Source organism: Trichosporon asahii (assembly GCF_000293215.1).
Source record: "Trichosporon asahii var. asahii CBS 2479 unplaced genomic scaffold scaffold00008, whole genome shotgun sequence".
Lineage (NCBI taxonomy): Eukaryota > Fungi > Basidiomycota > Tremellomycetes > Trichosporonales > Trichosporonaceae > Trichosporon > Trichosporon asahii.
Window position 1 is genome coordinate 240742 of NW_014040916.1, and position 26891 is coordinate 267632.

General features: G+C 60.4%; 8 protein-coding genes across 8 annotated transcripts; 5 read left to right on the plus strand and 3 right to left on the minus strand.

Annotated features, from left to right (window-relative positions):
- Positions 1-242: 242 nt before the first annotated feature.
- Positions 243-4655, plus strand: A1Q1_06690 (uncharacterized protein; the record flags this gene model as incomplete). Its single annotated transcript, XM_014327739.1, has 1 exon — positions 243-4655. One exon carries the CDS (start codon positions 243-245, stop codon positions 4653-4655), a length of 4413 nt encoding a protein of 1470 aa, XP_014183214.1.
- Positions 4656-6769: 2114 nt separating this feature from the next.
- A1Q1_06691 (uncharacterized protein) lies at positions 6770-8307 on the plus strand (the record flags this gene model as incomplete). The annotated part of the gene is made up of 4 exons (XM_014327740.1): positions 6770-6880; positions 6926-6956; positions 7046-7529; positions 7626-8307. The coding sequence occupies 4 exons, from the start codon at positions 6770-6772 to the stop codon at positions 8305-8307; spliced, it is 1308 nt and encodes a 435-aa protein (XP_014183215.1).
- Positions 8308-8938: 631 nt separating this feature from the next.
- A1Q1_06692 (cellular morphogenesis-related protein) lies at positions 8939-12263 on the minus strand (the record flags this gene model as incomplete). Its single annotated transcript, XM_014327741.1, has 2 exons — positions 8939-11969; positions 12022-12263. 2 exons carry the CDS (start codon positions 12261-12263, stop codon positions 8939-8941), a joined length of 3273 nt encoding a protein of 1090 aa, XP_014183216.1.
- Positions 12264-13233: 970 nt separating this feature from the next.
- Positions 13234-14634, minus strand: A1Q1_06693 (heterotrimeric G-protein GTPase; the record flags this gene model as incomplete). The annotated part of the gene is made up of 8 exons (XM_014327742.1): positions 13234-13318; positions 13363-13552; positions 13599-13683; positions 13725-13779; positions 13862-14032; positions 14087-14335; positions 14376-14509; positions 14560-14634. The coding sequence occupies 8 exons, from the start codon at positions 14632-14634 to the stop codon at positions 13234-13236; spliced, it is 1044 nt and encodes a 347-aa protein (XP_014183217.1).
- A 2379-nt stretch (positions 14635-17013) lies between these two features.
- On the plus strand, positions 17014-20172 carry A1Q1_06694 (fungal specific transcription factor domain-containing protein; the record flags this gene model as incomplete). Its single annotated transcript, XM_014327743.1, has 7 exons — positions 17014-17232; positions 17286-18003; positions 18146-18332; positions 18387-18666; positions 18835-18905; positions 19019-19427; positions 19480-20172. The coding sequence occupies 7 exons, from the start codon at positions 17014-17016 to the stop codon at positions 20170-20172; spliced, it is 2577 nt and encodes an 858-aa protein (XP_014183218.1).
- A 482-nt stretch (positions 20173-20654) lies between these two features.
- On the minus strand, positions 20655-22721 carry A1Q1_06695 (nucleosome assembly protein I; the record flags this gene model as incomplete). The annotated part of the gene is made up of 4 exons (XM_014327744.1): positions 20655-21113; positions 21166-21570; positions 21726-21908; positions 22308-22721. 4 exons carry the CDS (start codon positions 22719-22721, stop codon positions 20655-20657), a joined length of 1461 nt encoding a protein of 486 aa, XP_014183219.1.
- Positions 22722-23373: 652 nt separating this feature from the next.
- Positions 23374-24295, plus strand: A1Q1_06696 (ATP-dependent transporter; the record flags this gene model as incomplete). Its single annotated transcript, XM_014327745.1, has 3 exons — positions 23374-23604; positions 23665-23974; positions 24030-24295. 3 exons carry the CDS (start codon positions 23374-23376, stop codon positions 24293-24295), a joined length of 807 nt encoding a protein of 268 aa, XP_014183220.1.
- Positions 24296-24892: 597 nt separating this feature from the next.
- A1Q1_06697 (uncharacterized protein) lies at positions 24893-26891 on the plus strand (the record flags this gene model as incomplete). Its single annotated transcript, XM_014327746.1, has 5 exons — positions 24893-24979; positions 25122-25308; positions 25355-26165; positions 26212-26714; positions 26764-26891. The coding sequence occupies 5 exons, from the start codon at positions 24893-24895 to the stop codon at positions 26889-26891; spliced, it is 1716 nt and encodes a 571-aa protein (XP_014183221.1).

The following is a 26891-nucleotide window of genomic DNA, read 5'->3' on the forward strand; positions in this document are numbered from 1 at the left end:
ACCCAGAGATGACCGGTAACAATCGGATCGCTGGTCATTTCGCGTCAACCGTCAATCAATAGACGTCGCTGTCCACTCCAGTGCTCTCAGCACCGCATGCACAATGCACACCGTTGTCCAGCTCGGTATGCATGCATAGCATCGGCCAGTGTGCTCTTGTCAGCATGTCGTCAGCCTGGTGGACGCATATATGAGCAGCCGATGAAGTTGCGCGATGTGGCCAACGCCACCGACCCGAGAACATGCCGCCGACCCTCGTCGAGCGGCGGCGAGCGACGCCATACGACAGACCAAAGCAACAACGACACCACCGACGAACAAACAGCCAGTCGCAAACGCACAGGCGCACGCCCTCGGATCCTGCTCTGGTTTTCGGGGCCGCCCAACGTTTTGAGGCACAAGCCACGGGCCCGAGAGAGATCGACCACTGTCACTGGGAGTCTCTGGCTGAGCTCAGGCTGAAAACTTTCTATGCTCAGCTACCTGTCGCTGAGGACCCGGAAACGCCAAGTGTCTACCTTGCCAACTTGGAGGCGAAGGACAAGATCCTCGATGCGCTCAGCCTCAATCGGGGACTGAAGCGCACTTTGTCGCTCGCCTCTTCGACGGAAAACGGAGAGGAGGGCACGCAAGTTGAGGACCACAGTGAGCTCGATGTGCCATTCGTGGCGTCCCCAACCGGCCTTGAGGCTGAGCAGCCAACAATTGTCCAGGCAGTGCCGTGCATTCAACAGCCGCCAAGGCCAACTGCACTTTCCGTGCCAGCATGGTTTCGGCCGCAGAGCCCATTATCGCCACAGAGTTCAAACAGCCCTACGACACCGCCGCCACTTCTCATCCAGAGCTTGGCTGGCAGCCCCGAGTCCATGATGCAGCCTGAGCAGTTTGATGGTGAAGACAATTCCGAAGACGCCGAGGCTGGTCAGCATCCTGAAGAGCATGCAGAGGAAGAAGACGAGGACGCCGAAGGGGAGACCGACGATGAAGCCCGTGATGAAGGCGAGACTGGAGCTGAGCAATCGTGGGGCTACCACTTGCAGTGCACGCACACTTCTGCTTCGGCGCATCTCCGGCAACTCCTGTCCGCCCGACACCGCATCAGGACGATCTATGGCCCCTCATCCGCCTTTGAACAGCTCGATATCGTGTCCACCACGCCCGTTGACCCCCGTCGCGACTATCGTGTCACCCCAACCCTGCCTCCAACGCTGGCGGAGACTTACGTCCAGCTCCGGCGCATGCTGCAGCGGCCCTTCCCAAACAGATCGCACTTCAAAACCAGAATCCAGCACACTCTCGCTCTCAAAACAGCACTTCCTAAGCTGCAATCAGTGTGTAGCAACTGCGCGGAGTTAGAGCCGGAGTTGGCAGTGACCCTGGCGCTGCTGGATGCGCGAATTCGCGATCAGTCTCAGCGGCTTAGGATAGCCTACGCGCAGGTTGTGTGCGGGGCCAACAGTGACCGGGTTGTATGGGCTGAGAGCCGCGGAGAGATTCCCCCAACGCCTCCAATCTCCATGGAAGCTGGGCCAAGTAAGAAGAGGAGGAAGACGACGACGAAGAGGGACGAGGACGAGCAGCCCAAAGCCCAAGCTCAAGGGGGACACAAGGGCAAGTGGCACCTGAGCGACTTTGCACCCCAGTCACCCCCGGAGCCGCAGGTGCCACCGCAGAACAAGAACGCTCGCGACGCAGCTGCTGCGACACAACGTGCCATGGAATTGGGGGCGAACACACCAGCTTCTGCTTCTGCATCCGTCACACAGCAGCATGCACAGCGCGCACAGGCGCAGACCCAGGCGCAGCCGCCGATCACCGCCCCCGCCCCTTTAGCTATCTCTATTGTGCCCTCCACCGTCATTGTCCCCACCACCATGGACAACAACAGCAACAAACCCATCAGCGCATACCGGAAACGCAAGGCTCGCAAGCTCCAGAAGCAAAAGGAGGAAGAAGAGGAAGAACGTCTCCGCATCTCTCTCGAACGCACTCAGCGCGAGCGAGAACTGCACGGCATGTCGGTGCCGCCTATATCATCTGGACAGCCGACATCCAACCTTCCACCTTCGACCTCTCAGGCTTCGATGACGCAACAGCAGCCCCAGCTTCCAGCAGCAAGCCAAGCCCGCCTTGCCGCCTTCGAGGCCAGGATTATGAGTGCCGGCCCGCCGGCCAATACTGAGGCAGAACACTTAGTTCGGGCCCAGCTCGAGCGCATGCGCAACTCGGCCTCGGCATCTACCCCGCGTGCTGGTGCCACCTCAATGACAGAACCGCATCAAGATTTGTCCCAGTCTCACGCTACCCAGAGAGCCCGGATGCAGCAAGTCCTGGCTCGGCAGGCTCAGGCCCAGCAACAGGTCGAGCAGCTGGCCCAGCTTGCACAGCTGCCTCAGGCCCAGGTGGCCACGTCACAGACACACACACCGCCGTCCCAGCCTCCCCAGGTCACCTCGGCCATGATCCAGCAAGCGGTGCAGCAGATCCGGCAGACACACATGCAGCAAGCACAACAGCCCACGCAGCCCACGCAGCAGGCGCAACAGCAGTCAAGGCGCGAGCTCGGTCTCGGACGGCCAGTGAAGCGGCGCCGCTTCGAAACGACCGACAGCGCGAGGGAGGTCAACCAGCTTCTCGACCCTTCCATGGGTTCGGTCAATGCCGTGGAATCACAGCTGCAGCCGTCCTTCGCGACTCAGGCGAGCTTCACGACCCAGCCCAGCTTTGCGAGCACGGCGCCGAGCGAGGCGCAGAGGAGTCAGGTGGAGCAGATGCTCCAGTATGCCCAGCAGCCGTACCAACAGCAGCTGCGTCCTCTCGACCCGCTCGGTAGCTCGATAACGCCCCAAGGGGGTAGCGGATGGGGCGGGTCTGTTCGCCAGTCTCAACAGCCAGCTCAACAGGCTCAGCAGTCCCAGAGTGGCTTTTCAGGCTTCACGAGCCAGCAGCCAGCCCGCGTGGCTCCTCCTCGATCCGCTCAGTTGTCCGAATACGACAAACTGACCGAGGAGCAGCTCAAGAATCGTCTCCGCCAGCAGATCCTCCGTGGAGAACCTAGCGATTACCTGCCCCTCGCGCAGCTCTTGGGGCAACAGCAGGCGCCGACGCCTCCGATGCACCACCCGACGCCGTCATATCCGGCCACGGCCGCTGGGCCCTCGAATACGCCGGGACTCATCCCGACCCCGATGCCGAGTAGCCGTCACCCGACGCCGGGCAGTGGACATCCCACGCCCAGTGCTCAGCACCTCACCCCAAGCAACAACCTGACCCCCGGCTCGGGAGCTGGCTATCCCGGCAGTCGACAGATGACTCCCACACAGCTTCAGCGCAGTCCTCAGCCAAACCGGCAGCTCAGTCAGCAGCTCACCCCCGCCCACCCCCTGCAGCCCAGTCCTCAACCAAGCCAGCAGTTCAGCCAGCAGCCAACAGGCGGGAAGACCCATCCGTTCATCGACTGGGTCCGCGGTCTGGAGAAGACAGAAGAGCGGGTCGAGTTTCTCGACCACTGGAACGAGACCTGGAACAGGCAGTATGCGGAGGAGGAGCGGGTGAGGATGTCCGTTGCTCCTCGGCCTCAGTCTCAGACTCAGCCTCAGCCTCAGCAGCAGCCTCAACTCCCACCTCCGCCGCAGCTGCAGCAGCTGCAACAGACGCAACAACAACAGTTCCAGCCAACGCAGCAGATCCCGCCCCAGCTCGCTCAACCTCAGCCTCAGCCCCCGCTCGCCCAGCAACCTCGGGCCGAGACGCAGCCTACAGAGGTCCGCACGCCGACACTCCAGGAGTTGGACGGCTTACTCGCCTTGCTGAACAGCGTGGCTCCAACCTCCCAAGATGCGGGTCCGCAGGATGCCGTTCAGCAATACGACTTTGGCGCTTTCGGCGGGTCCGACCTCCTCGCGGGCTTCCCTCAGCAGACCGAGCAGTCGCAGCTTCTCCCTGTTCAAGCTCAGCAAACAGCCCAGCGCCAGCCAGTTCCTCAGCAACAGGTCCAGCAGGCTCAGCAGGTCCAGCAGGTCCGGCAGCAGCCGGTTCAGTTCCAGCAGGGTCAGTATCAGCCTCAGCAGGATCAGTACCAGCAGAGTCAGTCACTGCCTCCTCAGCCAACATACGCCTCGTCGCTGGGTCTGCTTCTCCAGCCTCCAAGCACCCCGTCTCAGCCCGTGGCTCAACCTCCTCAACCTCCTCAACCTCAAACTCCTCAGCCTCCTCCAGCGCCTCCAGCGGCTTCAGCGCCTCCAGCTCCCACCGTCCCGGCAACAAACCCAGTCGACGACGAAGCCCCTCGGCTCGTGTACAACCCCGACGGCACGCGCAGCATCATCGCCCACCTCTCAAGTGGCACGCGGCGAGAGCTCCGCTTCCAAGTCGCCCCGGGGCAGAGCGACGCCGACGCGCTCGCCATGGCGCGGTACTGGGTCCAGATCGGGAATGGGCTGAGTACGACGGTCGCGCTCCCTTCTGTCCCCGCCGGTTCGGCTACGACTGGCATGCCGACAGCTAGTGTCTCGGCTGCGCAGAGGGGGAAGAGGAAGCGCGAGGAAGAGGATAAGGAGGAGGAAGAGGATGAGGATGAGGACAGCGAGGAGGAGGATGCAGAGGGGGAGAGTGATGGGGAGAGCGAGGATGCCGAGGGCAGCGATGAGGAGTAGACCCCAGGACCGAGGACCGAGGCAGGCAAGTGGGAACTGTGAACACGTGAAACGAGAACAGTGTATCCTTAGAACAATGGTGTATCGCAAATGTATTCCTAGCCCGCTACTCAGCCATCCCCATCACTCACACTCCCGAGTCGCTCGCGGTGCATGCGAGCTCAACCAGATCACGGAATGTCAGAAGTGAGGGAGAGACTCACGTGTCCACAAACGGAACGACGCAAACCGTACGATCCGCCGATCTCAAATCTCGATCCGGCAAGCAGAAGAATGTTTGTTGTTTATCAACGAGGGATGAATAGAAATTCAGTCGCGTCTCTGGCACTCGTATCTCGCGTCGTGCTTGTCATTTTCGACAAGCGTGTTTTGGACTTGGGCGTTCTCCACTTCTCAGAATGGGAAAAGAACCTCGCAAGCCTCTCAGCTCTCAGGTTTGTATGAAATGGTTTGGGCCGAGAATCTCCAAACATCATGTCACGCACACTCTCGACCTTCCTTGCCAGCTGTTCCCTCGGTGCATCGGTCAATTCTGTGCACGCCGAGCGCCACCAGCAGTGCAAGCATGCAGCCTGGCAGCGCCATGGAGTAAACATTCGCGATGACGACAGCGAATGGAATGCATGGCGGGAGGGATATGTGGGAAGCAGAAAGGGTGCAGGACAGTAGTGAGGGGATTGGGCGTTGAGTTGTTTGGTGTGACTGTGGATGTTGCACCGAGTTGCCGAATTGAGACATGACGGGCAAGGAAGTCAAACGTAATGGGAGGTGCGCGGGTGCGGTGGAGTGTCTCCCTGTGTGAGTGGGCAGACGCAGGTACGCAGACAAGCTGACCGTGTTTATCGCCTGACGTTAGGATGTTTAGGATGACCCAGGGCGGACACATCCAGGCACGTACGCTGGATTGAGGAATCCCACCTCAGAGCGCTCAGGGATGGAGCCAGGCTAGCCAGGGCCAGCCAGCAGGGCTCGAGGATCGCAGGAATGAATTCTCCCACCACCCACCGTACGGTGGACGAGTGCAGACGCCACGCGCCTTCTTTTTCCACACTTGGTACGAAAGCAAAGCAAACATGCACAAACAACAAACACACGGCACTGGCTGGCTGATGGACACATGCTCACTGCACTGCTATGCACGACCACACCGTCATTAACATCCCACATTAGCAGTGGTTGAAGACCGGTGTGACTCTCCTCCCCCCCCCCCTTCTGTTGCAGAACCTTGCACAATGCATGTACACAAGATGGACGCCCAAAACATCGAGGAGACAGCTGACAGGGCCGATTCATGACCTCCGATCACTCGCCATCAATGTTGGTCTCACTCACTCACTACTCCGGGATATATTCTGCTGCTGAAGTGTAGAATGCATGGCGTACAACACAGTATGGAGCAGAATTACTCCCGATGCAGAGAGAGAGAGAGAGAGAGAGATACAAACACGGCAAGCAAGACGAGAAAGGCTGGTCGGTTAGGGTTGCGGCCTATAGGGTTGCGTCGCACCGGCGCACCGGGGCGCCACTGCTGGGCTCTAGTCTCCCTCTCTCTCTACATCCAGGACTCACTACTCTGAGCACCAAACATTCGGTCATCCACCCAATCCAGACCCACCCGCTCCCGCTACCACTACTACTTGCTGCAACTACTCTTACATCTATCCTGCTTCCTCGTCACATCTTCCATCTCTCCACTGTCTCTCTTTCTCTCCTACTCCGTTCTCTCCTTGCTCGAACGCTTACGCCTGTCTCCCATCCCCTCCTGCTTACACCCCCCCTCCCACTAATCAACAACGGTCGCTTTGGCTCTTCCTCGCCCCGCCCACGCTGCCCTTCCCGTTCACGACAAACACTGCAAACAACAACACAAGCCACAGCCCCGCCCTGTTCGAACCAGCTTGAGGTCTCCCCCTAGCCCGACCGTCGTAAACAAGGCAACCACCACTTACCGCCCCCTCCCCAAACACCTCCCCATCACCGACGATGCAGAGGGTAAGATCAACCTCGGCATCACATTCTGACCTAAACAGGCTACCAACACCCGACGAGCGGCCACGCGCTCCAAGACTACCGATGAGAACTCGTTCCCGTCACGAGGCGCCGCTGGCGACCGCATGTCCGCCGCTACTCGCGCCAAGGCGGCCGCGATCACCTCGACCAAGCCGTCACAGCCCGTCAAGGCCGGAAGCAAGCGTAACGTCTTAGGAGCAGTCACCAACATTAGGGTGAGTTGATGCCTTCTTCACATCAAGCACACAACTAACGTACAGGAGGACCACGGAGAAGTTGCCAAGAAGCCTGGTGAGTATCGCATCCATGCTCGGGACCGGCATCGGCCGCCCCACGGACCTTTGTTGGCAGTTGTTTGGATGACGCTAACCCCATTTCAGCCAGGAGTACCGCCCAGCGCCAACCGTTGAGCAACCGCTCTCAGACCTTTGACAACAACCGAGGGACGACCACCACCCGTGCGACCCGTGCTGCCGCTGCTCAGGTCTTTGCGCAGCCTGAACCTGTCGAGGTCGAGGTTGTCTCGCGCGAGACGGCCCGCATCGACCTCCAGAGCAACAATGTCATTGTCGAGGATGAGTACGAGGACGACGAGAAGACGGTCGGAGCGCGCAGCGACGACATGGACGAGGACGAGGATGATGAGTTTGACGACGAGGACTGGCTCCGCATGAGCCCCGAGGAGGAGCTCGCGGCCCGGCAGGAGCTCATGGCCGTGAAGGACACGTTCCAGGACGACATTGACATGTTTGACACGACCATGGTTGCCGAGTACGCCGATGAGATCTTTGCGCACATGGAGGAGATGGAGCTCGCGACAATGCCGAACCCTCGGTACATGGACTTCCAGTCGGAGGTTGAGTGGTGAGTATAGGACGCTTCGGGTTAACCATGAAAATCTGAAACATGGTTCCCCGACCAAACATGAAAAGAAAGCAAGCGCGTGCTAACGATCCACAGGACAATGCGCACGACGCTGGTCGACTGGCTGCTGCAGGTGCACCTCCGCTACCACCTGCTTCCCGAGACGCTCTGGATCGCTGTCAACATTCTTGACCGCTTCCTGTCTGTGCGCGTGGTGTCGACGCAAAAGCTGCAGCTTGTCGGTCTCACTGCTCTGTTTATTGCGGCCAAGTACGAGGAGATTCTTGCACCGAGCGTCGACGAGTTTGTCTACATGGCCGACAACGGGTACACGAAGGACGAGATTCTGAAGGGTGAGCGTATCATTCTGCAGACGCTCGACTTCAACATTTCGGCCTACTGCACGCCGTACTCGTGGGTGCGCCGCATCTCCAAGGCGGACGACTATGACATCCAGACGCGCACGCTGTCCAAGTTCCTGATGGAGGTGACGCTGCTCGACCACCGGTTCCTGCGATGCAAGCCGAGCATGATCGCCGCCGTGGGCATGTACCTGTCGCGCAAGATGCTGGGGTCGGACTGGAACGACGCCTTTGTGTTCTACTCCGAGTTCACCGAGTCGCAGCTCCGGACGGCAGCCGACATGATCTGCGAGCGTCTCGTCGAGGACGGATTCGAGCGCGTGTTCGTCTACGTGAAATACTCGAGCAAGAAATTCCTGCGCGCGTCGGCGTACGCGTGCGACTGGGCCATGACAAACTACCGTCCCGCCGAGTAACATTCTCCTCCAACCTTTTAGCATATACCTCCCCATCGCATCTACCCTCAACTCCACATCCACCCCAAAGTCGCAACCCCCATATTTCCCCTTTTCCTCTTTTATGTGCGCCGGTACCAGGCCCGAGGCCAGGCGGCGCAGTGGTACACCTGTGTCTCTCTCTCTCTCTCCATTACTTCTTATAAAGTATTAGCATTTCATGATGTTTCCATTGTTTTTGTCGAGCCGAGCATGCGACACGAGGCGCGCAGCGCCGAGTGAGCAAGCGGGAGTGGTGAGGTCAGTGATGAGGGCGACCGACTCTGAGTAACGAGTGCATCGACAGAGCTACCGAGACTGCCGGGCCAGCTGCGCAAAGGCGTCTCGATGTCTGACCGAGACCCGAACCCGTGGCCGAACCTGAGGTCTAGCCCGAGAAGCGGAGAGTCGATCCAGCAGTCCATGACTTGTTATCCGATCTCATTGCCTCATCGCTTCGTTCTCAATACGGCTCCATGGTCGGGTCGAGATGGAGAGCTAGGCCAGTCCTAGTCCGGAGAGTATAACCATGCATGAGAGAAGATTACTGTATGAAGGCAAACTTAGATTGATGTGGGTGGGTATAATGCAGGTCGCATGTTGTTTCTAAGACTTAAGCAGTCTGCGCAGGCTGAGACCTCTGAGCAGGCTGGGCGAGCGAGGGGTCGTCCGTGATGAGGCCCGCAGGCTTGGGCTCGTCCGTGATCAAGAGCGGAGCCGGACCGTCCGCGATGAGAGCGGGCTGCGGGCCGTCGGTGAGGTATCCGCCAAACTCGGGTGCGTTCCCTCCTCCATTGACGCCATTGACACCGTTGACGCCGTGGACATTGCCATTGCCTCCGTTGACCATAGTACTGGCAGTGCCGGCAGTGCCAGCCGTGAGCGTGGAGGAAGTGACCGTAGCACTGGGCGTGACGATTCTCGACCGCTTCTTCTCCTTGAAGATATCCTTGAGCACCTCTCTCGCGTCCGTCGGCGCCAATTTCCGCTCGGCACCCTGGCCTCCGTGGCCCGCACTCCCGCCCGGCGTGCCGGTACCATGGATCGTGCTCGGCCTGGAACTGTGGACTGAGCCATGATGCACTGATTTCTGCCGCAATGAGCCCGTGGGATTCGAGCCGAGCGCGTCGCGCAGATCGGCGACGTCGATGCCGCGCTGGATGTGGATGCTCTGATAGCTGGGGTTGGGGATGGACATGAGCTTGTGCTCTGATTGCGGCTGGAGCGTGGGCGCGGCGAGGCGCTCGATGCTCCCCTTGATCGCACCCTCGACGGACCACGGTTTCTCGAGCGTCGTTTGCAGCTGGGAACTGCTCAGGCCCGTGCCCGTTTGCACGTCGGCCGAGCCCACAACGGCACCGACGAGCGGCTGGGGGTCGAGCCACGCGCGGGTGGAGGAGGCACTCTCCCCCTCTGAGCCCTCGCGCACGAACTCGGCCGGCTCGTCGTCGTCCCGCATCACCGGGATCGTGCTGTGGCCCAAGGCTTGCAGGCCGCTCTCGGCCTGCGAGGAGACAGAGGGGAGATTCCACGTCCGTCCCAGGTCGACCCAGGCGCGACACACCAGCTCCCGCGCCGCACGCTTGCGCTCCATCGCCCAAGCGCCCGTTTCGCCGGGCCGGCGGACGAGCTGCGTGCCCGCATCCGCGTCGAGCGCCAGGAGCATCGGCACGCCCGTCAGTAGAGCCGCAGAGGGGACGTTGGCGCCCAGCTCGCCGAGGATGGCGGCCAGGTTCGCATAGTCGCCTGGCGTGGCTACCGTGTCGAACTGGGCTGGCTCGGTGGATGCGAGTCGGTTCAAGGGGAGCGACACGCGGCGCCGGGTCCGTTTCGGTGGCGCGGCGAAGGATGTCGTGCTGAGCGAGTTGATCTGCATGATCTGCTGCGCTGCCTGCTGCGCCTGTTGGGCTGTGAGCGTGCCGCGCTCGTGCTCGGTGGAGTCGGAGCGCTTGCCCGTCGCGTTCTGCGGTGTGGTGGGCCGGGTGCTGCCCGGCGTTGCGCTCGGCGTCGCGTGTCCGCTCTGCCTTGGCGTGGCCTCGCGCGGCGTCGCGGCCAGAGAGGGGATGGGCTCGCCCGGACCCAGCCTTGACGAAAGGGCAAGCGTGTACACTGCCGCGTGCAGGGCGTTGCAGAACCGCATAATGTTCGGCTCGTCCGGGCGCGGACGGCGGTCGGCCGGGAGCTCGTCCTGCAGCCACAGCAGCAGTGCGCGAGCATAGGACGCGCGGACGGGGTACGTCGACTCGCACAGCAGGTGGAGCGTGTCCTGCCAGACCTCTGGTGAGACGGGGTTGCGCCGTCCGGACACCTTGACCTCGACTCCTGGCGACTCGAGTGCAGGCGCCTTGCCCTTCTCCGCGGCCGTGGGCGTGTCGGCCGCCCGGTCGGCGCCCTGCAGCGCCGCCTCGGCACTGTCGCCCTGCTCAGCTGCGCTCATGACGCCCGAGAGACAGTAGATCAGAACGCGCAGGATGTCCTGCCGTCCCGGGGCCGAGGGGGAGATGGTCGCAATCTGGGCCGCGATCTCCTCGACAATATCGTTGATCTGGTCCGCGTAGTAGATGTGCACGCCGAGGGAGGAAACGCAGTCGACCAGCGCGGGGAGCAGGGCGTCGTCGGCCCGAATTGTCGCGCGGCGCACGATGATGTTGAGTAACGAGGTCAGAAGGTCCGTCACGGCGAGACCGACGAGAGAGACATTGCTGCTCAGCACGGTCGTCACCATTGAGATGATGCTGTGCTGCTTGGCTGTGGGCGGAGAGGAGTCCGGCAGCGACACGAGCAACTCGACGAGACGAGTGGGCATGACGAAGCGAGACTGCAGCAGCATTCCTCCCGTCAGCCGCTCGGCGAGCCAGCAGCAGCGTGCCGTGTCTGACCACCCGGTGCTGTCGAGGTACTCGATGACAATGTCGAGGACACGTCCCGCCTGCGTCAGCTGACACTCGGACACCAGCTCGTACAGGCATCGGTACGCGGCCGCAACGACGTCCTGCTGGTCAGGGCCCTTCTCGCCTGGCACATGTTCGTGAACGCTGGGCGCGCGGCGGTCGCCCACGGGGCGGCGCGCGCTCAGCTCCTTGAAGAACGGGGCGACGTTGGCGTTGTCTCCCGCGTTGCTCGCCGTGACCGCCTTAAGGTCGTCGACGCTGGCTTCGCGCAGGATGGACAGGAGGGTCGGGACGATGATCTTGGCCTGGCGCGGGAACTCGGCGGAACTGCTGAAGACGGCGTCAGAGCAGGCCGCGCCACTAAGCGCGCTGAGTCCGATGAGCCGCGTGCGGCTCTGGTCCTCGACATCGACCGGTGCCGTCTTCTCCGAGATCGCTGCGCCGTTCACGCTCCCGTTCTGGCTGCTGCCGGAGCGCACGGTCGCGAGGCCGGCAAACTGCCGCAGCACCTGGAGGTAGGTCGTGGTGAGCGCGTCGTCCACGCCGATCGCCGCGCCGTCGGTGTATGTCGCAAATGCGACGAAACACGAGGCGGCGCGCGCAATCACCTCGAGGTCGGGCGTGCCCTTCTGGTACACCTTGACGTCGAGGGCGGCGCTGATGATCCGCAGCGTCTGTCGCGCGAACAGGCCAATGTCGCGCTTGCACTCGGTCAGAAGCTTGTGCAGGATGCGCAGGGAGATCAGGAGCGCACTGTTTGTACGTGTCAGCGAACCATGACCCATGTGCAACGACTGCTACTCACGCTCGACTCTTCGGGTAACCGCCCGTGCTGCCCTTGGCCTCCTTCACGACGCGGCGTTCGAGGTCATCGCCGATCTTGGCCAGTGAGCTAGGCTTGTTGGTCGCATGATACGTGAGCTTGCTCAGGTCCTGAGACAGCGGCTGGTACTCGGGCCCGGCCTTGACGAGGTCCTTCGGTGGAGGATAGCAGTCGTTGAGCGCCTTGACCTCCGGGTTGAGGTTGCCGCAGCAAAAACAACCCATGGCGTCGGCTTAATGATGAAGTGGGATAGGGTTGAAGTGATGAAGGAGTAGAGTCCGAGAATTGAAAGGGGGAGAAAGAGTTACTGCGATCCAAGCGCGAGGCGGGAGAAGTACGCTGCCGGGAAGCGAGAAATGTCGAACAAGTCGGGAATGGAAGAATGGGAACGAGTGTGGTCGGGGTCAGTCGGTCGTGGTCGGGGGATCGACACACAGAAAACAGAGACAGGGGATAAGGAAGGGCGGTCGGTGGTCAGCTGGCAGCTTTGTGCAGCGACGACGTTGGCGAAAGATCGGAAGTCGGGGATGGAGAGGTGAGAGTGGAGGGACCAAAGACGTTCACGATGCATGGAATGGGCCCAAGGAAGCGGGCCATCTGGTGGTGAGGGGAGCGTTGCTTGCCATGGTCGGCTCCGATCCCATGAATGGTCTCAATCCAACGCGGGGCGGCTGAGCCCTGCAGGTCGCAGCCAGCCAAGGCACCCAGGCACCCTCTTGTAGCTCGGCACACTTGCAGTCACGCTCTAATGACGTACGCTGCTGGTAGCATCTCCATTACAAACACGACGTTGACGCTAATCAAAGTCGATTAGGGATCCCCATCTCTCTGATCGCGCGCTAACTCTAATCGGCTACGTTCACAGATCCAGCAGCCCGCGCCGAACAGCTTGAACTGTCTTCATTCACTCTTCATCTCGTCTCTGGCTCAAAACGTCGATCTGCTGACTCCATGATGCTCTTATCGATCAAAGTAGACGCGCTCGGGCATGGCATTTTGTGGGTTGGGTAAAACTAAATCAAATGATAGGACAGAGATACGGATGACAGTATGGTATCAACACGGCGCAGTCGTCGGCGCATCTCCGAGCCGAGGGAACGGCGGCAGAACAAAGTGTGTACGTACAACGGGCAGCTCGCTCACAGCAGGGCCATGTCCCGCAACGAATTCCGCACTGACTCGTCAGCTTCTACGTTACCTCTCCCGCAGCTTACCGATAGTGTCGGTGACAGCGGCCATGGCGACTGACAGCTGGCTCGTGTCGGTTGCGGTCGTGACACTGAGAGTTAAAAGGTTACAGGAGCTTCAACTCACTGGATATACAGCTCCTTTTGGTTGTCCGTCTTCAAGTCCCGGAACTTCATCTTGAAGAAGTTGATCGCGTCGTTGTACGACCCGGGCTTGCCCGGAAAGTCGTCAAACGTCGCCGCGATCTGCTGGTCCGGGTCCTTCAGCTTCTCAACCAGCAGGTCTGCTTTGTTGAGGAACAGGATGGCCGATGCTTTCGCGAACCCTGGAAGTTAGCTGAAAGCATGTGGAAGCCAGCTGCAAGTGCTCACATGGTGAGTTAATGATCGACTGCCACAGGATGAGCGCCTCGACCATGCCGTTCGAGTTCTTGTCCTCGATAATGCAGCTGTTGTACTGTGCACGGGTTAGAAGGGGCGCAACACATTGCCGCTTACGTCGCTCAGACTCGCAAGGAAGATGATGCTGGTAACAGATTCGAAACAACTCGCCCTGAGGAGCGTCAGAAAGCGGGTCACTGGGGATCGGGCACCGAGCGCGGATTCCGGCGCAAGTACTCAACTCGCGCACTTACCACTTTCGCCGCTCCGAACGCTGGCCTCCCACGTCGAACATTCGGAAGATCAAGCCCGAGATCTCAAACCGCGTCTCCGTGATACCTGTCGTTTTCGAGCGCACGCGTAGAATGTCGTCGGACGTCGGGGTGTATCCCGGGTCGAACAGGCGATCCAGGTCGGCATAGAAGCTGGGACGGGTCAATTCGCCGCTCCACCGAATGTCTCGGTCGAGCTCAACTCACTATGGCATGTTCTCCTGGAGTGCGTACTCGTACGCTTTCGCCCAGCATCCCTGCACTCCTTCATCCTTCCACAGTGCCTCGAGTGCTGGCTTGTACTCGAGCGGGAACGGCTCTCCCGTGTTGATAGGCGGCTCGTTGTCGACAAGACTGACATGCTGCCGGTTCTCTTCACTGACACTCATACCGAGCTCATCCATGGTGTCAATGATAAGCCGCATTCCAGTTACCAAATTCGAGAACACTATCTTCCTGGGGTGGTAAACATCACACCGCGTGCACAGCTACTCACCTGTAGTCCTCCACCTCCTCTGGACTGAATGGCTTCTTGTGGACAAGTCGCATTTGCTTCAGCACCGTCGACTTCCCGGACGCTCCAGCCCCCAGCAAGAGGATCTTGACTTCGCGCGCGAGACGCTTCTCGTCCTGTGGATGTCAGAGTCCGACGTCCGACAGCAGTGCTGCTGTGCACCTACCTCCTGGAGCGCCTTGTCAATCTGCCTGCTCCGCTTGGTCTCCTCGTCCTTGGGTTTCGAGAAGCAGCTGCCCATGATGGAGGACTTGTGGAGACGGAGTTGCGGGGTAGGAGGGAGTATCGAACAGATCGGAGGGGGGACACAAAGTGTGGAGTGAGTGAACAAGGTTGTTGTTGAACTAAGGGAGTGGGCTGTGAGGGCGGCAGAGCACGACCGAGACGCTCCGGGCTTCAAACGTGATGCGTGTTCTGGAGTGGGGGCCGGGGACGCAGCACGCAGCTAAGGCAGCGGCGCAGGCTGAGAACGCGGGCGTTGGGTGTGTGGTGTGTCGCCTTGTGTGTAACGTGTCGTGCTGAAACGCCACAACGCCCGGCCAGGCCATCCTGTTGTTGTCATGTCTGTGGGACAGCGAGCACGGCGCAACCCCAGCGACCATCACCGATTGGTCCTTCCCTAGCTGCACCAGGGAGGTCACCGCTTCATGACGTCTGCACGGCCAACGCCCTGCTCGTCGAAACAGTCGTCCTTTCGGGGGCGCCATCTCTGTCCTCTGGGGAGGTATGTAAGAGGGTGAACCTGGGTATCGGAAACGGCCGGGCAGGAGTGAGCAAGGTGGTCTTGGGCTTGACTTGAGCGGGCGTGCGGGTATGCTGACTGAAGATCGAGCCTGAAGGGTAGGTGGAGAGGAGTGAGCAATGTGGAGAAGGAAGGCAGAGAGCGGCGAGGTGTGCATGGACTGGATGGGTGCACGATCGTCTGTGGCGTCAAGCCTGATAAGCCTAAGTCCAAGCCTCCTCACGCGCAGCTCTGACGTCTTTGCAGACTCATACGCAGAGAGCGCAGACTTTGGTGTCTTGGGTGTGGCCCCTGCGCTGCGTGCGGCGTTTCCGTCTCTGCTTTCGGACGTGGCTTACCGAGACAGTGCACTCGAGACAATAAGACATCGGACTAAGGCGACCCAAGCCGGCCTCTCAGCCCACAGTCTCAGTGGCAAGGTCGACATGCGACCGCAGTCTCTGCACCGAAGAAGGCGTGCACACCCCGACTGTAGAAACGCTGGAAGCCTATCGAGCACGGAGGTCGCACACACGCCTTGGCCCATGCCTTCCTCGCCTTCCTTGGCAGCACATTCCAGATCTCGGGCCGCAACGCCTTCCACCTTCGATCCGCCAACGTTTATTATTCTCAAGCTCAGCTGGGACACACCTGCCAATCAACCATAATTGCCTCTCGATATCCACGCAGGCCAGTCTATCCTGCAATCGCTTCTCTCTGATCACTGCTGCGCGTCTCTAAGCACTGCACTGCACTTAGTCCGGGCAGCATACACACTTCTCCGGTCATCTTCCTCGATCGGCGCCCCACGAAACGAGCGTTCCAGGCGCAGATCTGTCAACTCGCAAGGTAGACCAAAGGCGGCTCTGAATCCCAGTGCCCCGAGGTGCCAAGGTGCGCCGATTATGAACGCCGATCAGAAGCAGTCTCTCTCGTGCCCCTTGGATCTTGGATCGAGAAACGTCCAGAGTCCGGCCGTTCCTCTCTCGTCCATGTCTGTGTCTCGCCGGACGCCGGACGCCGAGTATATCTCGGGAAACGGTAAGTTTGTTCGAACGCGAAACGATGCCCACCTCTGCAAGCAGTCTGTTCTTGAAACCCCGGGGCCGACAGGCGACCGAGCGAGATAAGGAGATGGGCAGCTACCTCATTCGCTCGGCCCTGTCCACCATAACGCTCTAAGTCACATTCCAATCGGCGAGCAAGCAACCTGCACCGCACGATGACCCGGCGGACTGCGCCGCCGATCGATTGTGTGACAGTCGACCCCGATCCGATGCTGATCACCCTGTTGGCATCACCCCCTTGTCAACATAGCGGCATTGACACCACAGACCGCTCGACTCTGCAAGTCCGTTCGACTTCGGGGATGAACCACCGGCTTACCGCTTCGGCTTCTCGGACGTTGAGGCACCCTAGACCCCTTGAATCGCAGCAGAAGCAGCATGTGCCGATGGAGAAGGTGCTGGTGATTGCATGATCGACCGCCGATCATACGCCCCCCCCCTTTCTCCACCGCGACTACCTGCGAGGAATCGTGCGAGGGTGCGACGTTGATACGCTGCTTCGGATCCTCGGCCCGTCCCACGACCGCACTCCTCTCCTCATTCCCCTCTGCCCTCCTCAGCACACACACAGCTACTTTTCAGCCAAGCAACCATGCTGTCGTCCGGGTCTCAGGTGCAAAGAGAGCCCACCAGGGCACCTGCCGAAGCTCATGGTCTGTTTATTGTCGCAGTCGCCCGACGATGATTTACCCACCTTCCTCGTTGTTTGCCAGCATCGATCGGTATCATTATCTACATAACGCTCTTCTCTCATGGAGTCACGACATCCTCGGACGACTTCTTCAGAGCCCATTTAACCATCCCAAGCGGCCACGCTCGAGAGACTTGAGCTATGCCTCTGTCTCCGTACGGCCCTTTGCCACCGCCCGTGGCAAGATACCGTCCCTTCCCCTCCGACAGCTACGAAGTCGTCTCCTCCGCTCCGACACCTCGGCGCAGGTCGCCATCTCATGATCTCATGTCCCCTATCACCACACCAGGCTCCATCGGCTTAAGACGACGTGGTCGTCAGGCAACAGCGTGCACCGAGTGCAACCGTCGTAAGCAACGAGTGAGTGTTGGCAATGGCAGCTGATTGATGTCTAGGTCGACAGCTGACATCAGTGCGACGGTGTGCAGCCATGCCACCACTGTGCGAAGCGCAACGTCCCCGAAGCGTGCCGTTTCCCCGAATCCTCAGCACCGCGACCGGCGACGGCCATCTCGTTGCCACCGCATGCGGCGCACCACCATCCCTACTTTTCACCTCCGAGTGATACAGAGAAGAAGCGAAGGCTCAGCGACGATCCGCACCTGACCCCCAAGCCAGTCCTTCTACCCCCGATCACGCCGATCGCCATGGGCAGGACGGCGAGCATGCACAGCGTGCACAGTGTGCACAGCGCGCACTCGTTGCAATCGCTGTCGCAGATGTCTTCTGGCCGATCCGTCCCAACCCTCTCGCCCATGCCTGCTGCTTCCCCGGATCGTGGTGGCGACGACGACATGCGGCCCAGCCCTGGATATCGCGCCTACAGACCTTGGTCGCGCCCGCACCTCCCAACGCCCGGGGGAAGCTTCGACGGCCATGGGCCGCCCGCACCATACCGCCGCGACCAGTACTTTGCCGTCCAGCAGCCTCTCTCATCGGAGAGGCACGAAATTCGAACTCCGCCACCTGCCCCCGACACCCGCCGTGCCTCAGACGGTTCCGACTCGAGCGGGAACTGGCGTCCACCTCCGCCACAGGGGCCACAGGCGGACGGAGATGTGCTCATGCAAGAAGGTGGAGCGCAGGGCTTCGGCAGTCTGGCGCACGAAGGAGCAGGCGAAGAGCATAGCCGTGCGTATCCGTCACCAGTTTCGCTACGTGGTGCCTAACTGACCCCAGGCCATGTGCAGTTCTACGGCACGAGCCACTTCGGCCCCCGCCTGGCCGCTAGCGTCGTCAATGTAGGCCTGATCCGGAGCTAACCGATGTGTAGCCACAGCTGACGACCAGGGGGACGGAACCACGCTCCTGAACGGCGCGTCCGCGGAGGAGCTCGTGTCCCCGCTCGAGGAAGGTGCGCCCGAGGCGCTCCTCGAGCAGATCCGACATGTCGACAGCCAGCTTCCGCGGCGCTCCCTGTGCGAGCGTTTCGTCAAGGCGTTCTTCGACCTGAACAACTCGTAAGCTCACTATTTCCGGAACCGAGCTTCCTGGTGGCAACCACTGACACGCAGGTGGATGGACATTCTGTACGAGCCCGACTTCAGTGGCAAGTACGCCGACCTGTGGCGAATCCGAGGCGAGTTCGAGGATCTGGGGCGGATCGATCTGCGCTGGCTCGCGCTGTTCCAGGTCGTGCTTGCTTTCGGTGCCCTGCTCAGTGCCTCGACGCCAGAGGAGGAGAAGGAGTTTGCGGCGATGAGCTCGCGATTCTTCGATTGCGCTCGCCGCGCACTCAGCGAGGCACCGACGTACCGTGGCGAGAGCATGGATACTGTCAGAGCATACGCGCTGGTGAGTGTGATTTAGCTCGCTGATCCTTTCCGTCGAGCTAACGACCAGCTGTCGCTGTACCTCGTCTCGACCAGGCGTGTGCCAGAAGCGTGGAACACACTCGGCAGCGCCGTCCGTGCCGCCGAGGCGCAGGGGTGAGCTATCCTGGACCCGCTGAGCTGACTCCAGATTCCATGTCGACGGGCAAGTGTGGAACCTGCCGCCGAAGGAGGCCGAACTCCGGCGTCGTCTCTGGGCTCGTGAGTGCTGCGATCCATCTCGACTAGCTGACCTCAGAACTGTTCATCCTCGATCGGTCCGTTCTTCTACGTTTCCAGCGAACTGACGCCCAGCTCGATTTCGTACTTCCTAGGCCGCCCGCTTGCGATCCAAGACGCGAGTTTCACAACGCGCATGCCGGCCAACCTCTCCGACGAGGAACTGACGCAGCGCGTCTCGCACCCCATCACGGTGACGACCAAGTCCACCTTCCTGATTCTGCACTTCCGCCTCGCGCAGATCATCGGCATCATCCTCACGCAGTGCTTCGGCCTGACTCCACGCCGCCACGACGCGGTGATGCACTGCGAGTACCTCCTGCTCGAGTGGGAGGGTGCGCTCCCGCCCGCCTTCCGGTTCCAGAACCCCGACACGTCAGCCGACGCCACGCACCCGTGGCTCCGGCAACAGCGCCAGACCCTCGTGAGCAAGTTCCACCAGGCGCGTATCTCCCTGCACCGGCCGTATCTGCTACACGCCGGCTTTCCGCAGAGCCGCATGGCGTGCGTGCTCTCAGCGGGCGCGGAATTGCGACACCGCCTCAGCCTCCTGAAGGACGACAAGGACCCCTTTGACCGGTTCAAGTGGATGGTCGTGGCCAGCGGCTTTGCGCCAGCGTGCGTGCTCGGTCTCCTGCTCGCGCGCAAGCAGCGCGATTGCGAGTACAACTACCGCGAGATCCGGAAGCTGTTCGTCGCGTACCTGGACGCGGAGAAGGCGACGCAGCGCCGCCTCGACCGGCACTTGCGCTCCGAGCTCATGGTGCTGGACCAGATGCTGAGACAGGCGAATGAGATCGACCGATTCCTGCAGCGCACGTCGCCTGTGAAATCCGAGCCGTCGCGTCAACTCCCCGACCCCGCTCAACTCGATTCCGAGTCGAGCGACGAGGACGCCGGGCCGGCCAGTGTCGGTGCCACCGGGGACAGGCCTGATCCGCTCGTCAGCAGGGCCGTGAGCCGCGCACATTCCCCGTTCTTGACTCTGGGCCAGGAGTTCTCACTCCCACCCCCAGCGCTCCCGTTACAGTATCCCGCCCTCCAGGGCGAGAACAGCGATACACCCACGCTCGCGCCCATGTTTGACGAGTGGCCCGCCCCGTGGGCCCTCAGGCCGCCCAGCGACCCCACCGCCACCTTCCCCGCCGCCAACGATAAGGCGAGCTGGGACCGGCTGCTCGAGATCATTGGCCCGCCGCCCGAGCCTGAGCCGTGGTACGATGAGCAGGTCGTTGTTGCGGATACATAGCCTGTGGATTAGTGGACACACGACAATAGGATCCTTGTAGTCAGTTTCAGGTCGCTCAGTCGCCATCGCTTGCTTCTGCTCTGCCCGCCGCGCTCGCTCAGTACACTCTGCTCGCCACTCTGTTGTTAGTCTCTGGGACCAAGAGGTCGATTGATCAATTATGCAAATTAAAGCCAATTAACTCAATTAAACGCCGTCACCTCTTCACTTCCCCATTACTTTCTTCTGCCCATTAACCCATCGTTTGAACTGACGAAAAGAGTGAAAGCGTCGTCAGTCGCGAATACAGTGGTGTTTTCTTCTTTTTTTGTGTGTGTGGTGTCTTCATGTCGGAGGGTCACAGCTTGTCAATGTTGCCGCACCTCGCTGCGCTCGAGTCCGTGTTCTTTTTTGTTCAGGTCATGGCCGAAAGCATCTCGGGGAAAGAAACATCTACAAGGTTGTTGTCTGCCGACGGGTTCGACGGGGACCCGCCGCTTAGCTTACTGCTGCTTGCAGTCCTGGCCGTCGGCGCCCTGCTGGGCTCCGTCCTCGTCGTCGTCGTCGTCCTCGTAGTCCTCGTCGTCGTCCTCAAACTCGTCCTCAAAGTCGTCCTCGTAGCGGAGGGCCTTGCCGGTGAAGTAGTCGACGGCGCGGGGGATGATCTTCTCCTTGAAGTCCTCGCCGAGCTGGTAGTCGATCTCGAGGCGGCCGTCGAGCTCCTCGAGCTCCTCCTCGTCGACGTCGCCCTCCTCGAGCTCCTCGCGCGTCGGGGGCTGGGGAGGCTTGAAGAAGTTGAAGAAGCTCTCGGTCGGCACGCTCTTGCGCACGACACGCGTGCGTCCAGACGTCTTGTTGCGCTGCTTCTTAATCTCAATCTTCTTCGTCAGGTCCTTGTCCTCCTTCCACTTGATGTCCGAGCCGACGGCCTTGTCGTACACAAAGTCGCCACCGTAGCCGACCTGGTCCTTCTTGGTGTTAGCTGCCCGTAGCACACGCTCTGGCGCTACTTACCTGGTAGTAGTACGTCTTGGTAAGCTCCTTGTCCTCGAAGAAGTCGTTGGGAGCAAACGTGAAGTGAAGGCAGAAGCCGGCCTGGCCGTCGAGGTACGACAACCGGATGTCCTCGAGCGACTTGAGGGCCTCCTCGTCGCTGTCGGTGATGGTCTCGGCAAGGGGCATCGAGTTCTTCATGGCGGTGAGCCAGAACTCGGGGATACCCTTGGCATCGGCACCCTCGTCCTTCTTCTCCTTGCCGTCGTCGTCAACCTCGGTGATCTGAGCACCCTCAGTCTCCTCCTCGTCCTCGTCGTCAGAGTCGGCGTTCTTGCCCTCCTCGACCTCCTTCTCGGTGGGCTCCTCCTTGCCGGTGATGATCGCCTCACGTCGGTCGTACAGAGGCTGGTACTTGGCGAGGAACTGTGCGATCGTCAGCACGTCTGTTTCGGGAAACTACTGTGCGCCTCCTGCCCGTTTGCCACAACGGGGGGTACACAAACAACACCATGCGTCATGCACAGCACCACCAAAATGATGCCATGATGATACCACGGCGCGTGCACAGTCGCACTCACCTTCTTCTCGACCTCGAGGATGGCGAGCTGGAACTCGGACTCGATCTTCGAGTGCTCGACCTGGAGGCCCTTCAGGCCGTCAATACGCCTGCGGACGGCAGGGGGAAGCGACTCGATGTAGCCAGAGGGACGGCCGACGAGCGAGCCGAGCTTGCCCTGGGCAAGAGCGAGGAGCGCGGGGTTCTGTGACCGTCAGCATTGTTGAAAAAATCGCAGTGGGTGATGGTAAGGGGAAGGGCGGGACGGTAACTGAATGGGGAACGAGCGGGCGAGAGCAACTTTCGGCGGCCATGCATTGATGCACGATCTGCATGGCTCTGAGCACACCAATGCGCGGAATACTGGCGCATGCAGCACGATCCTGACGTGCTCAAGCCCTGGCATGCGCGGTGCGTGCGACAAGCCTTCGTGGTGGTCATCGTCGATGGAGGCAAAGTTTTCCGTGCGACCTGGAACGATACGCCATAGGGACGGGTTCGTCCCTAAGCGAAAGCGATACGAGAGAGAGAGCGCAATTCATCGCGCGTTTGGGCTCGGCGCAGACGGCGCGGCGGTGGGCGAAGTGGATGGAGAGACACTTACGCTGGCGAGCAGGCTGGCGGGGTTGACGCCGGAGACATCCTCGGCGTCATCCTCGTCCTCGTCCTCAGCAACGTCCTCGACCTGGGGCTTTCCGAGACCGGCGGGACGGTTGGCGAGAACCTGGGTGTTGAGGGGGGTGTTTTGGGGGGGTGGGGGCGATGAGGTCGTCCTCAGCACGGGGCTTGATGTCCTGAGACTCCGACATGGTGAAGAATGGGGGGGATCAAAGGAGTGGAGAGATGGTGAAGAGGGATGAGGAGGTGGCGAACGAAAGAGTCTGAGCAACAACATCGCGGCGAGCGCGCAACGGTGGCCCTGGGCTGACAGCACCCATTCAGTGAGTGAGCCAGCCAGCCAGCGAGCAGCCGACACGGAGACTGTGGGCCTGTGGGAGGCCTGGCCGCCCTGGCGCATGCTGTGGCCTGGCTGGCCTGGCTGGCCTGGCTGGCGTTTCTACCGTGGTCTATGCCCTGCTGAGGCTCAGCCCTGCCGGTGTCCATGGTCCGCCAAACAAATTTGATCCCGCCGTAGTCCGCTGATGCGGCTCTTCTGCCCCGGCTCGCTCGCCTCCCACCACCTCCTCCACAATCCTTGACTCACCCACCGTCAACGATTACGCTGTCCATTACTTCATCGTTTCAAAGTCGACGAATTAGCGGGACCAGATTTTTCGATCTGCCTGCCCACACGCAAAAAAAAACATTCATCACCACACACCGCGCACGCTGGCTGCATTCAGCCTTACCCCTTCCCCCTGCCCAGGCTCAGGCTCAGGCTCAGGCTCAGGCAGCAGCCGCCTCAGGCTCAGATTGTGGGAAGCTCTCCCACACCCGCGCACCCGCGCACTCACATCCCCCTGTACACGGCGAAAAATACCGGATCTGGCCTAAGCGACATGTGGCACCCGACACAGCGTCATCGCCAAGATTCATCCTGCATTCGTGCCTTGCAACCTTCGGACCGTTCGGAACTCGAGATCGAGAGCTTCCTCTGATTCCTGCACTTCCTTGTCCGACTTGTCCGCAACTTTCTGGACAACCGACAATCTTGGCAACCCAAACCGACCATGGCCACCGAAACCAACGGCTCTCCCGAGCTGGCCATCGACTGCAACAACCTCACCTTTGCCTTCAAGGAGGGACAGGAGCCCGTCCTCGACGGCATCACCATCCAGCTTCCGCCCGGAAGCCGCGCTCTCCTCTGCGGAGCGAACGGTGCCGGCAAATCCACCCTCCTGCGTATTCTCGCAGGCAAGCGCTTGACGAAGACTCGCAACTGCAAGATCCTCTGTCAGGATGTCTTCATGAATCCCCCAGGTGTAAGCTGCTTTTTGCGCGAAGCGTAGCTGACATTACAGGGCGTCGTTTATCTCGGCACGGAATGGAGCTCGAATCCCGTCGTTCGTTCCGACATTGTCGTTTCGCACTTCCTCGACTCGGTCGGCGGCTGGCGCCACGCTGAGCGCCGTGACCGGTTGCTCGAAATTCTCGACGTTGACCTTGACTGGCACATGCACCAGATCTCGGACGGCGAGCGCCGTCGAGTCCAACTGTGCATGGGTCTGATGGGCGAGTGGGACGTTCTGCTTCTGGACGAGGTCACGGTTGATCTGGACGTGCTTGTCCGTGCGGACCTCATCGACTTCCTCGTGCAGGAGAGTGAAACCCGTGGGGCCACCATTCTCTGTGAGCAAACTGCGACTGGTCCATATGCTGACCTCAGACGCTACTCACATTTTCGACGGTCTCTCGGCATTCCCGACCCACATCTGTCATATCCAAATGGGCCGCACGCCTCGCCCCATGTTCAAGTGGACCCCCGGTCAGCAGGACCTGTTCCAGCTCGCGCTCGGCTGGCTTCGCGAGGACCGCGACGTGCGCCGGAAGCACGAGGCCGACCGCGGCAGGATCCGTGGTCCCCGCACCAAATCCGACACTAAGGACGCTAAGGCGTTCTTTGAGAAGTACGACTATGGACAGGGCAAGTAGACGATCGACTGCCAATCGCTTCGCAGTCGCTCGCACGCCCAAACTACCCTAGAGTAAGTGTCTCGATGGATCGAGGAAGGCCCGGTGATGAAAAAACTTAGTAATCCGTTCACACACCCCGCTCCAACGAAGGACACATTGCCCATCGGCTCTGGTTTTCCAGTTACTGATGGAGCGATGGGGTGTGGATGGTGAAGATAAGGCGATACTGAGGGTTATCGTGGAGAGATTGTTTGCATTCGCACAGCTGTTCCGGACCTCGAGCTGACCTCCAGTGACTCTAGGCATTGTAACTCTACATCTTCAACTGTTGTCTCTCAAAGCACTGCATTCAACCGCACACATGCATTCAACCGCAACATTTTGTATAACGCATTATCAAAACCATATCATATGCATTTGTCATCCTGTCTTGAAGCTACCAGTGGTTTGCACTGTCTGTGATTTCGCATGTGGAGGCCGCGCGCCGTGGTCGACGACGCGCGTGGGTGACAACGCGGGGTCCCGCACTGCGGATTGTCGCTGTTGCTCTTTCAAGTCTCCTGCCACGTCTAGCTTCCTGCATTCCCACTTATTTCACGCTCTTTACCACCAACAATGAGCGAGCTTCGCGCCCGCTCTACGGGCAAGGAGAAAGCCCAGGCTTCCAAAAATGACCAGCCGGTGAAGTCGCAGGCGAAGAAGGTGCGCTTCAGCATGTGTGGGTGTAGCCACTGACATCAGCCATCCTTCCCCATTGGAACTGTCCTTCTCTTTGTTGTTGCGACTGCCGCGCTCTGGTTCGGTAAGGACGTGAGTTTTCTAGGTCTCCAATAACTGACCCCAGCACTTCATCAAGAAGGCTCCTGAACCCGCCAAGTCGGGGGAGTCTTCGACCTTCCTGCCTGGCATGAAGTTTGGCGTAATCGACATCAAAGAGCATGTTCCCACCGGCGGTCGCGTCCATCTCGAGGCCGATGAGGAGAGGCGGGACGCTATTCGCGATGCCTTCCAGTGGAGCTGGGACGCTTATGGTAAGTCGGAGCTGAGCATTGTTCCTTCTCGCCTAGCTGACCTCAGAACGCTGCGCGTTCGGAACGGACGAGCTGCACCCGATCAGCTGTGGCGGTTACAACCTTTCCGAGACCGGCCCTATCGGCTACACCATCGTTGACTCTCTGGACACGCTTCTGGTCATGAATTTCACAGAGGAGTACCACCGCGCTGCGGACTGGTGCAAGAAGAACCTCGACTTTGACCGCGACTCTACCTTCAACACATTCGAGACGACCATTCGCGTGCTTGGTGGTCTGCTCGCTGCGCACTACCTGACGTCAATCAGCGACGACCCCAAGATTGCCGCCGACGCCCCGTTCTACCTCGAAAAGGCAACCGACCTCGGCGAACGCATCCTTCCCGCCTTTGACAGCCCCTCCGGTATTCCCTACTCTGGCGTGAACCTGCACACCCGCACCGGCGTTCCGGACCGCGACAACAATGGCCTCTCTTCCCTCGCTGAAGCGACCACCCTGCAGCTCGAGTTCAAGTACCTGTCGTACCTGACCGGCGACCCGATCTACTGGCGCAAGGCTGAGCGTGTCATGGACGTCGTGCGCCAGGGCGCCACGAACGGCATCGCACCCATCTTCATCAACCCCCAGAACGGCGCTTTCGTCGCGAGCGACATTCGTCTCGGTTCTCGTGGAGACTCGTACTACGAGTACCTCATCAAGCAGTACCTGCAGACGAACCGCGAGGAGAGCGTGTACCGCGACATGTACGACCACGCCATGGACGCGATCAAGACCCATCTCATGACTCGCAGCAAGAAGAGCAACCTCCTCTACACGCACGAGTTCACTCCCGCCCGTCACCCGGAGACTGGCACGCAGTAAGTTGCTCGCAGCTGGCTGGAAGGAGCGTTAGCTGACCCACAGATCCTGGGCTATCGAGCCGAAGCAGGACCACCTTGTGTGCTTCCTCGCCGGTTCGTTCCTCCTCGGCGTGACCGAGGGAGGCAAGCGCGAGCTCGACTGGAAGAACTTGGACCAGGTCGACCAGGAGGACTACATGGCCGGCACGGGTCTGATGGAGACCTGCGTGGACACGTACAACACGCCGACAGGCCTCGGCGCCGAGATCGTTATGTTCCGTATGCGTGAGGACCCGCTCGCAGACGAGGAGGACTGGTACATCAAGTCGGGCAAGAATCTGATCGACTCGCGCAACATTCTCCGCCCCGAGACGGTCGAGAGTCTCTTCCTCGCATACCGCCTGACAGGCGACGAGCGCTACCGGGACTACGGGTGGAAAATCTTCCAGGCGTTTGAGAAGCACTGCAAGGTCGACACGGGCGGTTACGCCAACATTCGCGACGTGCGCGAGGTCCCTGCGGAGAAGGAGGACAGGATGGAGACGTTCTGGCTCAGCGAGACCCTCAGTGAGTAACAACACAGCTTGGTGTCGTATGAGAATGAGCTGACAACCAGAATACCTTTACCTCCTGTTTGATGACTCGGACCACATCGCCCTCGACAAGCACGTCTTCAACACCGAGGCCCACATCTTCCCCGTCTTCAACCCGAAGCAGTTCCTGACGCCGTTCGCGACCTCGTAG